General features: G+C 42.0%; 1 protein-coding gene across 4 annotated transcripts in view; it reads right to left on the reverse strand.

The window, feature by feature from the left end:
* The window catches only part of ARVCF (ARVCF delta catenin family member), a 426,585-nt gene that overhangs the window by 66,016 nt on the left and 344,780 nt on the right, over positions 1 to 15,789 (reverse strand). For all 4 annotated transcript variants that reach the window (XM_054006116.1, XM_054006118.1, XM_054006119.1 and 1 more), the window contains exons 10-11: positions 2,180 to 2,297; positions 775 to 946 (exon numbers count right to left, since the gene is read on the reverse strand). In XM_054006116.1, coding sequence (XP_053862091.1) covers positions 775 to 946; positions 2,180 to 2,297 — 290 coding nt within the window. The remainder of the gene's footprint in view (positions 1 to 774; positions 947 to 2,179; positions 2,298 to 15,789) is intronic.

Below are 15,789 nucleotides of genomic sequence, written 5' to 3' on the forward strand. Positions count from 1 at the left end.
TGGAAGTTGAATTTCCTAAACTAATGAGGAACTATAGAAGTTGAGTGTCAGTATTTGAAAGGAAGATAAAAAGGAGGTTTACTGAGACTTTATTAATCCCCTCTTGAGATGCAACATATTTGTGACACTCGTGCCCAACAGGGAGAGAACAGATCTAAAGTGATTGACAATTAAAAGCTACTAGAATCACATTTGCAATTTAAATGAATGTAAGAGTGATGGTGTTGTGCTTTTTTAAAAAAATGTGATAGATTAAAAAATATGAAACAGGCAGAGACAGGACAACCATGCATGGAAATTAGCATATACTTGGCTTGTTTCCAGATAAATCAGCAAATGCTGTGGAGCAAGATGGATGGAACTAATGTGAAACTTTCAGGGGATTTGATGCATGAGGCGACACTGGCACATGATGAGACTCTGAACACATCAGCCTTCGCCAGCAGTGGACATGAAGGGGCTGGTCATAGTTCAGTGCACATAACCACTATTGTTAAATGGATGTTACATATACGTATCAATGAGAGAATAGTTCCTAAAATAGTTAGTAATAATGAACAGGGAAGATCAACATGTGCCCCAATCCTGCAAACATAGAATCACAGAGTTAGAAAACATGCAACTGTATAACTCTACTCATGTGAGTAGTCCCACTGGTGCCAATGAATTTACTTATGTTAGTAAATTACACAAGCTTGCTTGCAGGAGCAGGGGTATACACAGCAATGTGACTCCAAGAATCACTCTTATTTATGAGACCACTATGACACAAACCTTTAGCTTTCTTCCCTCCAAAGCAGCCAGCGTCATCTTTCTTCTTCTTCTGAGAGCTTCCTGTGCTGGTTGGCTGATTTGCATCCAGCTCTTGGTACTTGTCAGCTCCTGGGACCTCTTTGTGGACGTGATATGAAAGGTTTCGCATAATGCACACACAGTTCTCCACAGACTGTTAGAAGAGATTTAAATTGGGGGGAAAAAAACGAACACACCCTCATATTTGCAAACTTTTACATGGGGGGAAGAAAATAAAAATTCTTCCTCAGGGAAGAATGAAGTTTTCAAAGCGGATTTGATCAAATAAGCCTTAATTTAAGGTTCTATTAAACCAATGTTTTAAATTTAATTCCCTTCATAAATAGCACCTATGCAAGACGCAGGTTCTCTGATCAAAGACACCACCAGATCTTGTTTAAAGAATATAGATTTACTAGAAGTTCAAATGGACTATAAAAGATGTACTGGGCAGTTACTATATCATCAAACATTTTCCTTTTCCGATACACCCTTCCCCCTACATCAAGAGACCCATTTAACTGAACTTCCTCTGGCCCAAACTTCAGGCTTGCATTGAAATCAATAGGAGTACAAGCAGACCTTGTAGTAATAGTTAATCTTTAACAGTTCTCTGTAGGTTGCAAAGGAAAACATCAGGTGGTTGCAAAATCAACTTACAAAATGGCCTGTGATTAAGTGACAAAGCTTTCGAGTGCAGTTTGCTTCTGCAGGTCTCATACAGACAGACTCATTAGTTTGAAAAAAATATAAAGCTAAGACATTTTATATAGCCAACAAAGCATTAAGAATAATAAAGTTTTACCACATTCCCTGATTTCTCAAGTACATGAAGGTTTTTGGCGTTCTGCCTCATAAGTTATTTACATGTCATGGGATGTGGTAAAACCATATGGGCCAAGTTGTACCCTTAGAGAGCAATCAACACTTGCTGACTTCAGTGGGAGCAACATGAGAACAGAATTTGGCCTCGGAACAATATGTACAATATTGTCTCAACAAGACTAAGTTCTCTTGGGAAGGGACTGTCTCCTTAGCTATATTTTATACAGAGCCCATCATAATGGGGCCCCAATTCTGACTTAGGGCATGAACATAAAATAACTGCAGAATAATTATAATAATAAAATACCATTGCATTTACTGTAACATTATCTTTCCACTTGCTTCTCCCCCACCCCCCCAATATTCCTTACTCATATCAGATAAGCTAACAATGGTATCATTCTGATGCCGAATTTATGAAACTAGATTATCCTTCCAGAATGTCCTTCGACAAATGCAGGCCTATTTTGCACAAGCAAACAAAACTCAGCTTCTAGTGAAGTCAGAGCTCGACCCCTTAACTAATGCAAACACTTATCCAAATTGTAGTACATGAGATCACCTTGTTATCTGTATCCTTCTTGCCGACTGCAGACTGTAGAGCATGAAGGAGAGCGTCCACTAAGCCATCACACTCTCTTAGTCTTCTCCGAGCTTCTGCGCCATCTGAACTTACATTCCTGACAAAGAACAAATGCAAAAGAAACATTTAGCACCGTAACCTTTACAATAAAGGTCAAATCTACGCTGCTTTGTTCTACATTTTTGAAGAACCCAACACATGTGGATCAACCCTGGGAGTTTTCTGATAATGAAAAGGGGATCTGCTGGAGAAAGTCTTACAAACCACTTCTTTGCCTAGAGTCTGAAAAGCATGGACCACAAACCTGCAAATTATTAACTCTGAATGAAAACTGGATTAGATGGTTATAGGAAGTTTGATCAGCTCATTCTTCTGGGCTTCCATTGCAGCTCAAACCTCATGTGTCACAGCTACATTGACAATACTTATCCCAGTTATTACACAGAACAAGCCCAACCCTGTAATCCCTTCTCAACTAAATTCATCTGAAGTAAGAGCACTACCTTTCAGGGCCTACAAGCCGGAAGTGTGCGTGGGTGAATGCTTCTACTTCTCTAGAGCGACAAGGTGGGTGAGGTAAAGTTTTTTTACGGGACCAAGTTCTGTTGGTGAAATAGACAAGCATTTGACTTACACAGAGCTCTTCCTCAGGTCTGGGAAAGGTACCCAAACACAAGGTCGACCAGAGATTTTAGCATAAGTAGTTAGCACATATTCTAAGGGACCATTCAAGGTGAATTGGCCCATTAAAACCCCTTAGTCATAGAACAAAACGGGGTGTTAGTGGGTTACAGATTGTTGTAATAAGCCATAAATCCAGTGTCTTTATTAAGACCATGATTTTTAGTGTCCAGCAATAACGTGAATTTAAGCTCCCAGGCTCATCATTTGAAAGTGTTGTGCAGATTTCCTTGGAGGATAAGGACTGATAGGTCAGATATAGAGTGATCACTTTTTTCCACAAAGTGTTCACTCACAGGTAATAGGGTGTTTTTGTCTCATCATTTTCCTGTGAGAGTTCATTCAAGAGTGCAGCATTTAGTGCACTGGCTAAGGTACAGCACATGTAGTGATAGGCATATGTAGGACCCATGAATCTTGAAAGGTGTATTGTGCGGGGTGTTGATCATTGTAGCAGTGGAGATATGTTTGCTGGTTTTGCATCTCTTGGTCTGGTACCACTTTGACTTGGTGTGTCCTGGTCTGTGGGGAACATGCTTCTGGTAATGAGCTTGGAGACGCTGGGGGGGGGGGGGGGGATTGTTTGTCTACTTCTATATGTAGTTCTTTATGTTGGCTCAAATTTTACTCCATTCCTGTGGAATTATGCAGCAGAACGTCTCATACAGCAGGGTATCCAACTGGTCTTTGTGTCAAGTTTTTAGGCAGGGCGAACTTCGCACAACCTCGCTCATATCTCACTCTTCACTATCAGTCACTAATTTGCACCAGTCACAAGATGGCGAAACAGCTTTGTGGCCTACATCAATGATTTTGCTTCAAAGCTGTCTCTTCCACTGACAAATCTCCAGCAAATTAATATCTTCCAAATCCACCACAGCCTGAAAGTGTTAAGAACATAACTGGTACTGTTCTGCTGCCTCAGGCCTGCCCCCACCTCCACAAACCATTTTTAAGGTTTAGGTTTAAGAATAGATGCAAAACACTTGCCATTGTTAAGATGGCCAACAACCCTGGACTCTTCAGAGGGGAAAGTTGCATTATGGAAGAGAGCAGATGCCTCTGAGAAAAAAGTTGCAACTTTTGCCTAGCTGTGATGCAAAGTCAAGGGTAAGTAATGTTTCTGTCATGAGCAAAAGAAAAAAAAGCAAAACGACATACTGTTTGTTTCCTTTATAGGCCCATCTGCCAGAACCTGAGAAGCAGAAAGAGGACAAGGGAGGACCTTCTGATGGAGATGCATAGGGACTCTGGCAAAAGATCAGACCTCCTCTCTGAGCTACAGAGGAAGGCGCTAGAGCAGGAATGGCAATTCCAGACTGCAGCTGAGAGGATGCTAGAGCGGGAAGAGGTGGCGGCTGAACACATTGCTCAGGAGAGAGCAGGACCACCAGTAGCAAAGTGAGGAGCACCAGCAGCAAATGGATATGTTCAAACACATGCTGGGTTTTATGGCCAGCAGGTGCGTGAACAGCCAGGTCCTGGCCCCAGCCCAGGTTCAGGCCCAGCCTCAGTCTGCTGCCATCACCTCCCTGACATGCTCCCATGAACTGCAACCATGCTACCAGATCATTCACTCAGTGCTTGTGATCATAGTCCAGAACCATAGGCCTGCACAGGGACATTGCACAGATGCGGTTGCCCCATCTCAAAAACGGGAATTGGAAATGGTTCAGAAAAGGGCAACAAAAATGCTGAGGGATATGGAACAGCTTCCATATGAGGAGAGGTTAATAAGACTGGAACTTTTCAGCTTGGAAAAGAGACGACTAAGGGGGGGATATGATAGAGGTCTATGAAATCATGACTGGTGTGGAGAAAGTAAATAAGGAAGTATTATTTCCTCCTTCCCAGAACACAAGAACTAGGGGTCACCAAATGAAATTAATAGGCAGCAGGCTTAAAACAAACAAAAGGAAGTATTTCTTCACACAACACAACACACAGTCAACCTGAGGAACTCCTTGCCAGAGGATGTTGTAAAGGCATGGACTAGAACAGGGTGCAAAAAAGAAATAGGTAAGTTCATGGAGGATAGGTCCATCAATGGCTATTAGCCAGATTGGGCAGGGATGGTGTCCCTAGCCCGTTTGCCAGAAGCTGGGAATGGGTGACAGGGCATGGATCACTCGATGGTTACCTGTTCTGTTCATTCCTTCCGGGGCATCTGGCATTGCCCACTGTCAGAAGACAGGATACTGGGCTAGATGGACCTTTGGTCTGACCCACTATGGCCGTTCTTATGTTCTGAACATCTGCATTATGCGTGTCCACTCCCCCATCATGTCTGCAAGCAGCTTGCATGCTTGCCTCAGGAAAGCATGTCACCACCTTCTCAGGGTGACAAGCCACTGCTGAACGGCTGCTTCACTGCATCTCGTACCCAATATGGTGCTTGTGTGTCCAAAACGACTGTTGTAGGAAGATCAGCATTTTGCAAAGCTCACTGTTTAGAATCAGATTCATGGCTTCCCGCTGGAGTGCAGACAAACACCACCAATGGAAACGGTGCGCTGTAATAAATTGCTGGGCAAACAGTATAATCTGTTTGCCCACCGCTGACAAACATTCTCCTGAACTACACTACAAGTTGGAAGGAGCAGCTTGGAATAGTGCAAAGAACCAAGGGATATGCCCCCAGAAAGCAAGTGTCTCCAATCGAGTCAATATTGTGACAAGTATACAGGCAGTGTACAGCATAGCTCAAGTCACCTTTTGCAGTGTGGCCACTCTGATTTGAGCCTGGCTAGCTGAAATGCAGCTCCTCAAATATACTAGCTTGAACTAACAATGCAGTGAAGACAATTCCTTGGACTGTAAGCTCCTTGAGACAGGGACTCTCTCTTTTCTGGATCTCATACACTGAAAGAATTAACTGCTGGTGCCTGCCAATTTCATATTACAATTAAATTTTCCAAACATTGAAAGAGAATTTAGCGTCCCTACTTCCACTGAAATTAAAGGGAATGAAATGGCAAAATGCTTCTGCACCACGCGTGAGTACATTCTTTAGAAACCTCTCCCCACGCGATTGTCACCAAAGATGGACATTTACTAATATCAATAGAAACATAGCCAATGTGTCAGCTTCAGGGTCTTTGAATTTCACAATCCCATATTAAAAATGTTCTCTCTCTCAAAAGTCCAAGTTATGGAATCGCTGCCCTTTTCCATTTGGACTACGCAGCCAATTTTTCTTCAAGTATAAGTACTGCCAATATTGTTCAATATAATTAACAAATTAATCATTTTCCACATCTTTATGGGCACGTTGAGATGTTAATTAGACAACTAGAAGGAAACATTTGCTCAGAGACCTTTCAAAATATGAATACACATTTAATTGTAAGTTGCATGTTATAGCATATTAACTCTCTATAATTAGAATGCAAGTAAAATGTAGTGATAAATAAATCCTATTCTTAAACCATAACATACATCTCATACTCATACTGCTGATAAGGAGTGGGAGAAGTGAATACCAAGGATGAGTTTCCATTGGATGCATGGATAATGGAATTCTGTATGATATTTTTTCTCCTCTTGTATCAATCCAATAGCATAAAGAGCCCAACTGTGAATTTTAACTTTGTGAAACTGAAATTAGGATTCAAGTTCTCTATGGTACCTTACAGCAGTTATAAGAAAGAGGATGATAGATGCTCCGCCTTCAAGTACATTAAAATGGAATACTATTTGTTAAGCTGAAGGGTGGCAGATATACAATGAGAATGGAGCACCTGGAGTTGCATGTCCTATTTCCTATTCCCCTATTACATATTTTAATTCTTTTTATTTCTAAAAATAAGGAAAAGAGACAGAATGTAATGAAGAAATGATCAGATTACTCCACACTGAATTTTTTCCCTCCCCCATCTTCTCATCACCCATTCAGAAGAGAATTTTAAATGGCTCATTTATGATACTATACTTATAATAATGTTCAGTTCATGTATTTTGTGGATTTAGCTCTCAGCAATATTAGGGACTTTGTATTTCCCTTTTCTTTTTATTTATACATTTTAGGATTAACATGAATGTAGACATGCATAGACATATATTTTGCAAATACATCAATAAAGAAAAATTCAACTTGTCAATATTAGAAGTCCTTTGTGTATCTTGGATTAATTAATTAAAGTAATGAAATTTAAGCCACAATTGCATTAAAAGTGATATATGAGGATTTACAACAGTACATTAGCATATAACGAACTAAAATAAAAAGAAAGGGAAGGTGGGTAAGGTAAATGTCTTTTACTGGACCAACTTCTGTTGGTGAAAGAGAAACTTCTGAGCTATACAGAGCATTTCTTCAGAGTGAAACTGGAATGTTTGTCTCTCATCCCAACAGAAGTTGGTCCAATAAAAGATATTACCTGACCCCGCCTTGTCTCTCTAATATCCTGGGATAAACAGAAAATAAAAAGTATCAGAGCGGTAGCCGTGTTAGTCTTAATCTGTAAAAAGCAACAGAGGGTCCTGTGGCACCTTTAAGACTAACAGAAGTATTGGAGCATAAGCTTTCGTGGGTGAATGCCCACTTCATCAGACGCAAGTAATGGAAATTTCCAGAGGCAGGTATAAATCAGTATGGAGATAGCAAGGTTAGTTCAATCAGGGAGGGTGAGGTGCTCTGCTAGCAGTTGGGGTGTGAACACCAAGAGAGGAGAAACTGCTTCTGTAGTTGGATAGCCATTCACAGTCTAAAGCAAGCTGTGCAGCTAACTTCTATACTGAAACTTTATGTTGACATATCTAATGATTTATACCATGTGGAGAAAATCAAAGGGTAGTCAATCTCTGCTCAGAAAGAAAGCCTCTAAACAGAGCTTCTAAAACTAACTCCTTTCAAGAGAGCGATAAAAACTAATGAATACTCCACAGTATCCAGTAGACATAAAAGAGGATTTGTAGATGGCTTGGACAGCATGACATTCCAGAGAAAGCGGAGGAAGCGTCACCAGGGCTTAGTGATTAAAGATCCAGAAATTTCTGAACTGTGTGCAACAGAGATGTATGCAACGCGGGGCAAACAGATATGTAACAGGTACAGAGTTATGTTTTTCGTTGATCACTGCCCACGCCTCTTAGACACAAACACACCTTTATACATCTAACCAAAGGAGAACTGAAGTCTGTGTTCGTGGGGTATGAGAGAGGAAACAGGATAAAATATGGGGCCAAAACTTTGGCTGGGGCATATCAGTGTATGTCTGTTAAGTTTGATAGAGCTAGGATGATATACACAAGCTGAGAATCTAGCCCAGGGGGTCTCAAATTGGGGGTCAGGACCCCTCAGGGGGTCACAAGGTTATTACATGAGGGGTCACGAACTGCCAGCCTCCACCCCAAACCCCGCTTTGCCTCCAGCATTTATAATGGTGTTAAATAATTTATAAGGGGGGGGGGGTGTCACACTCAAGAGGCTTGCTATGTGAAAGGGGTCACCAGTACAAAAGTTTGAGAACCACTGATCTAGCCCATGGTATTTGGGCTCAGAGGTCTCAGCGAAGTCTGAGTTGGTTTTCTGTTGTTGAACTTGGAGGCATAGAGAGCTCTGAGCCCTGTGTGACTTTTCAAACATGCATGAAGGGGAAAATATTGTTATAGATGAAATAAATCTGACTGCCTGTCCAAATGGATGGGTACAGAAAAAAAAGATACTTCAGCTTCTTCTATATGCCAACGTGACTAACTGGTGAAGAGAATCCAGCTGCTACATATCTGACTGGCTGCATCCTCGCTCCTAGCATCTCTGTGGGACTTCTGTCTCCAGTGCTGTTCATGCAGCAACTTTTCACCAGCATGAAAATTGATTTTAAAAAATAAGAACTTATTTTGGGGGGAAAACTCCAGTTATTAAAATCTGGTGAGGAGTCTCATTGGGCCCAATACAAGTTGTAATTAAAAGAAATTCTATGGTCTGTGCTATACAGGGGCTCATATAGGGTTGCCAAACCCCCCAGGATTGCCCTGGAGTTTCCAGGAATTAAAGATTAATCTTTAATTAAAAAGGATGTCATGTGATAAAAACTCCAGGAATACGTCCAACCAAAATTGGCAACCCTAAGCTCAGGCTACATGATCTGATGGTCTTTTCTGGCCCTAAGCTATGAATCTCCTTAACCCTTTGATACCAGAGGAGTTCTCATCTTCAGAGTTCTGCACAGAGATACTGAAGAGTCACTTTGTCCTCAATACTTCGCTCTTCTCTTTCCCTACACAAGGAACTCTGCCTTCTTGTTGATTCCTGCTCTTCAGTCCTCCCCAAAAGAGGGCTACAGTAGTATAAATAAGAGAGCTTCAAACATAGATTACACTTCAAAAATATTCATAGTATCCCTTTAAGCTACATTGGAATACACAAAGGACAATATTAATCTTAAATAAAGATGCTCTTAGGACAAATATAGCTAGGAATGCATCCTAATGAGTGATTCTGCTAGCGGCAAAATCTTGAATCACCTTACACATTAGTATAAGTGCATGACTGATTTCATGTAAAAGCAGCAAATCACAGAAACAGTACTGTACAGAATCTCACACCTGGATTTGACATCCCCCCCCCCCCCTCCCCACCTTTCCACTGAAGGAGAAAGTGACCTGGATTCTCTCTCACATCTCAAAAGTCTTGCACACTGATCTGCAGGCAGGACTAATGGAAGAGGATTTGTACGGCTGTTTAAATATCTGCTTTCCCTAGGAAAACAAAAAGGAGGAACACTGAGTAAATGTTAAATAAAAGTAAATACCTACCAGCATAGGAACTCATCAGATTAGGAATCTGGTCTGCTGGTATGAAAGACTATAGAAAGAAGTGATGAGGATGTGAGGAATCCATCCTTGATTTAGATATGAATGTAATGACAATCACATAGGCCTCTAAATTATATACAAGTCTCAATGTAACATTTAAGTCTGCAGTAACAGGGCTGACTTTTACCACCTCTGGGATAGGTGTGCAGCCTCTGCTATCAGAGCCACACACAAATCATCCTCAACAGCAAGATTTTTATAGTGATTAAATGCATGGCACTTAATTTGCATTCTCTCAATGCAAAAAAAAAAAAAAAAAAAAATTTTTTTTTTTTTTTTTTGGAAGAGAAGCAACCCCTTCCCCCCCCATTTCATTCTCCCCTGGCAACCTGAAAATTCACAGGACAAGCAGCATATTTCAGGATAGTTAAACAGGATTATGTGAAAAGGTAGGGACCAAAGGGTCACAGAAAGACTTATGATTTACAGAGACAAGACAGGTGACATAATATCTTTTATCAGCTCAATGTCTGTTGGTGGAAGGGACAAGCATTTGAGCTTCACAGAGCTCTTCCTCGGGTCTGGAGAAAGTCACCAGAGTTATAATACACAATGTGCTTTAGTAAAACTTCTATTTCCAAAATGACTGCTGGTGTCAGCCATCTTGCTGAAAAGTAGTATCATTTGTTATCATGTAGAGCTGTCCAAAAAACAGGAGAGCAGAATGTTAGGGAATAACACAGTTACCATCCTACTTCAGTGCTGGTTCATCAGTCATGAAAAATACTTTGTTTAAAGTGCCCTCGTGCCTCTCTGAGCGGAGAGGATAGTTTTTGTAAAGAAAAAGTTAAATTGGTTTTTCTTTTTTGATGCACTCCAAGGAATACTTTGATTTTTGGCATAGGTATGGCATATGGGACACTCATTTGTTGCAGTTTCTTTGGGAGAATTACCCAGACCTGAACAAGAGTTGAAGCTATTGGCTTCATTGTGCCTGGAGCAGTGCATGAGTTCTGCCAACCACCACACAGTTTAGGCTACTGTCTTTCTGCTTCTCTGAAAGCAGTTTAAATTAGTCTTGCAAAATTCTTCTTGTTTGACTGGTGAGGAAAGTATCATTAGTTCCATTACTTCTACCAGCACAACATCGGGCCTGGAATTTAGCCTCCTGACTGATAAGTTGCCACAACTGTTTTGCAAGGCAGGGTTTAATGTATTGCCTGTCCCGCCCACCAGCTCTGAGACTCAATCCCAGTCTACAATCCTGTCAGATGTTTGCCAAAGAGGACCTGTAATTATTAAGAACACATACAGTAAATTGTGCTGAATTTCTTCGTGTACTCTTATTGCACAATGTCCCAAATGGCAAGTACTATCTTCAGCACATAACTCATTTCAAGCCAACCTTTTTTTTCCATTTCAGACAGAGATGTGATGAATTCCACATTTCACTCCTCATTGAATCCCAAGCAATTTAACTGAGATTCAGAGAGTATGGATCCTAATAACCAAAAGAAAGTGAAAAGGAACCTGTGATGCAAAAGAGGTCCTGGTATCAGATAGGGTAAGAGGACAGAGTCAGTCAGCAGGACACAAGGAAGCCGGTGGGAACTGGCTGGCTGTAGAGAGGTCACGGATATTAAAGAAGGCTACCCAATAGTAGCAGAGAGCAGTAAGGTCAGGATCTGAGCAGTCTGAAGTCAGGTGATGGTAAGAAACTTGAGAGAAAGCCAAAGCCCAAGGGTGAGAGCAGGAGGTCTATTTGAAGGGGGAGGCTTTGCAGGAGACAGTCATCCAGCGTGGAGAATGGATCTGGGCAGAATTTACTGCAGCACGTAAATACTGGGGTAGTCCCAACAGAATACAGCTTCAGCAGCAGTGGCTGCCCCATGTGGCAGGGGCCCTTTTATCTACTCAAAATCTATATTGTTTTTTAATTGGTCAAATACTGGCAAACGGCTGTACAACAGCCAAGTGCTGTAACAGGGAGTTTAATCTGTCCTCTGGAGAAACCTACATAGTGTAGACACAATCAAGAAAGCTCGCAGTTGCCGTCCTCACTCTCAAGTTGCAATTCTTTGATTTAAGGAGCTCCCTGTGATAACCAAGGACAGAATAGCCAGCAGCATGGTTTAACAATGTGGTCATCACACCTTAAGCGATGGGTCCAATGGCCAGCTGGATGGAAGAGAAGGAAACTTGCCCCATCAATATAATTGATGGGGTCTCCTCCAGCAGGCTGGAAAGAAAGGGGTCATTGCCCTTTTAAGGCCACCCTCTCCAGCTCACAGCAGGGGAGCAAAAGGGGAAAGAGACTTTAGCAGTGCTGAGTGGGGCAGAGCAGGAAGCTGCACAGCTAGACTGGGGAGGGGGGCACTCCCCCAGCTGAGCAGAAGAGAGGGGGTATTTATGCCCTGTGTAGTTCCTGTAAAGCCCCTTTTCACCTTGAATGGCCTGGCGACACCCATCTTCCCACTCACGGAAGCAGTTAAAGAACTGGGTTTCATCGTGACCATGTCTGGGCATTATGCTAGCCGTCCCTTTTCTTGGGGCCTGGAAAGGAATTTTTCCCTCACCGCCAGATTGGCCAAGGCAAAGAGGGTTTGGGACCTGGTGGGATGGGGCAAGTGGGTTAGGCTATACATGTCACAACTTATGTAAAGCTTGTGGCAGATGTGCAGTGCAGATACTTATTATGGAATGGATAAGGTGAGCTGATAAAACTGATTGGTAAAGGAAGCATCCATTAAAATTGCTGAGGAAGGGGGTTCAAGGTGCCTATGTCTGGTATGGCAGGGAGTCAACCACCCTCCTTTCTAGGCCCCTTAACCCTCATACGAGGGGAAAGTGGCAGGGTTACAGCAGCAGGATGGCTGGGACCAGACTGGAAAATGTATATGGAAAGGATTCTGGAAATGACAACAACCTGCACTGTACAATTTATTTGCTGGGATCCCATATATTCCAGATAATAAAGTTTGCATCCTAATTTAAACCACATCCATTGCCTCCTGACCTTCCAGCATAGCTGGACAAAGTTAAATTGCAGCTGAGAGATTTGCCCTTTGCTACTTGGGGCATTCAGCACATAAAAATACATGTACTACTTCTTTGGTAAAATATTTGCGGGTTACCTTTAATATGACCTAGTTGTGGGAGCCTTGTTTTGCTCTTCTGTAACACTGAGCTGCTCCGAAACATGCTGCAAGAGAACCCTGGAATGGCTGGCGGCTGCTTAGCTTCAAAATTATTATTCTGTTTTTTGCACCGAGAGACGGGTAAAAGGCTCTGTTTGTCCTACCTTGTGAAAAGAATCTCTGAATTACTTTGTGTAAAAATAGAAGGCTCCTGTCTCCATTCGGTGTACGGAATAATGTAAGCTATGTCCACTTTCTACCTCAACCCCATTCCAAAAGGTATTGGTGAGTTTTGTTGTGAACTCACTTTTCATCAACCCATAGTAACATACATTTTCTAGTTCCCTTCATTTAGAGCCAAGAAATAAGGGACCTATATTCCTTCCTAAGGAAATGACAGAGGGCAATAAGCAAGTGTACAACTTTAATTTATACCTTAGACTTCGCTGTAAAGCATTAAGGTTGCATGTAACTAGGCTATGTCTCCGCTACTAAAATCTATGCATAATTTATCTATATTACAAGCTAAACATCAGGAACTGTCAGGCAGAACTTTAACAGCTCTTCAGTAGCAGGAATTAAACGCTCTACTCATCATATAAGCCCCAGGACAGCCATATGCTATGATCCTGTACAGTATCAGTAAGCTAATTAAGAAACTGCCTTAGCTTTCTCCTCTTTATTATACTTCCTTAGGAGTCTAACTGTTGTTTTTTGAACCTGCACTCTCCAGATAAACCTCACCCTCTTTCCAGTTTGTTCAGTGTTTGCTGTCCCTAAAGAGAAAGTTGCCTGGAAAAGTTGTTTTAATGTCGTCAATTCAATTTTCCTCACTTTTTGAAGTTATTTCCCTGAGGAAAGTGCAGCTCAAAATGTACCTGCTTCTCAGCAAAGTCTGATATATATTTTTTGAACTCCATTTTCTACTACACTGAGACACAAGGTCAGGCAACTAACCCAATGCCTCACACAATCAGTAGCATGTGTGAAGAGGAGGAGATGACAACAGTGGCGGTGGGACACTAATTCAGTGGCACTTTGTGTCACTCAGACACTACTCTTCTGTGTGACTGTAATGCAATGATATGTTTTGAAAGAAGCCCTGTTCAGTCTTCCTGGGCTAAAAGGATGGCAGTTGAAATATGCTGTCATAGTGGCATAGGGGAATGGGGTGATAAATGGAGAAAGATGATCCAAAGGGCTTTGTCAGAGGATCCCATTTCAGAGTGGGGGGACATCTTGGACCCTTTCCTAGCCCTCAGAGGGGAGTTATGGAATGATGTTTCTCTGTATAAAATGTAGACTACTTACTTAAGCTTAATTATTTATTCACTGTCATTTTAAGAAAGCTTGCATCTGAAAAGCTTCATCTAAATACCTTCTCTGTCCTGTCATGCTTCAACAGGCAAATTACTCAATGTTCCCCTGACGCAAGCCAACGGCACCTTGACAGTACTGAAGTGATCTCCCCAGTGTCTCACCTCCCATGCCCTTTCCTTCACCAGAAAGAGCTATTTAGAAGAAGCTCATACAACCAGCTCTCCCCAATCCAAGATTTACACTTTGTTGCCTTTCCACTTCTGTCAGTCTGAGTTCAATGCTGCCTCATGTAGGTGGGAGGGCGGATAGGAGAAATATAAAGCTACTGTTAACATGTATTTATCATTATGCTTGCAGTATTGGAAGACAGATAAAGCTTGAAAGTAATTCATTTCGAAAACTAATTCCCAGTCACTTTTCTTTGGAGGAAAGATATACATTAATCATTATGAATAGGCATAGAGGGTATAACTAGTGCATTTTTACATAGCTTTTTTCCCCCTCTTTCCTTGGAATTCAACAATCACAGACATCAGGCTCTGGAAAAGGTAACAGAATGGGGCTGACTGAGCATGGTCCCCCACCGCCAGGAACGGGAACACAGCACGCTCAGCCTCTGGCAAGACAAACTTCCTGTGACATTCTAGCACGGGGTGGCCAACCTGAGCCTGAGAAGGAGCCAGAATTTACCAATATACATTGCAAAGAGCCACAATAATACTTCAGCAGCTCTCCCCCCCCCATCCCCCCAACTCCTCCACCCCGCTGCCAGTGCCTCCCACTCACGGGCAGCTCCACGGATCAGCACCTCCCCCTCCCTTCCCGCACCTCCCAATCAGCTGTTTCGTGGCGTGCAGGGAGGGTGTGTGGGGGGGGGAGATAAGCGAGGGCACTGCAGGCTCAGGGGAGTTTTGGCTTCTCGAGGAAGACTGTTAAACTGTCACATACTAAATATACACCTGGAACAAAATATAGCCATAATACAGAATTTATGACTCTCCGCTGAGCCCCTTTTTTCTCAGCACCATCTGAAACATTGTACAAGGATCAGAGTATTATTTACATACACTCCCATATTCTCTTGTGTATTTTGATTCCAAAGGAGGGGGCTATTAACATTTACCTACTTTGGGTACTTATAAAGCCCCCATCACCATAGTATCCTAGTGCCTCAATCTTTCATGTGAGAGCGTATTTCCCTATTGATCCCCATTTTACAGATGTGGAACTAAGGCAGAAAGACACTACATGAATGACCCAGGGTCATATAGGATGTTTGTCGTGGAGCAAGAACTGAACCTGGATCTTCTACAGTCCAGGCTAGTGCTTTAACCACTGTACCATCCTTCCTCCATAACTTCACAGTGAACAGCCAGACATTCTGTGCAAGGTTGTTTTGTAGAGAATTCATTTTTTGGTGGAAGTCAAGTAGGCAGGGTCTCTCTTTATGCACTTGTACATCCATGGCCAGGCTTTGATTCCTGGGGCTGTTTGTGAGCATACACTCTCATATGTAGTAGAAGGATTGACAGGAAAAGCTGCAGATGGTAACCTGGAAAAGTAGCACTTTTCATCTATTTACTATGCAAATGAACTAATTTAAATATTTGTTGACATTAGGTCAGTTTAGCACAAGATCCATGCTATAAAATCAGCAATTTAGGAACTACATTTTACTCTTTTCCCCTTCAA

The sequence above is a fragment of the Malaclemys terrapin genome, chromosome 16 (genome assembly GCF_027887155.1).
Source record: "Malaclemys terrapin pileata isolate rMalTer1 chromosome 16, rMalTer1.hap1, whole genome shotgun sequence".
Taxonomy (NCBI): Eukaryota; Metazoa; Chordata; order Testudines; family Emydidae; genus Malaclemys; species Malaclemys terrapin.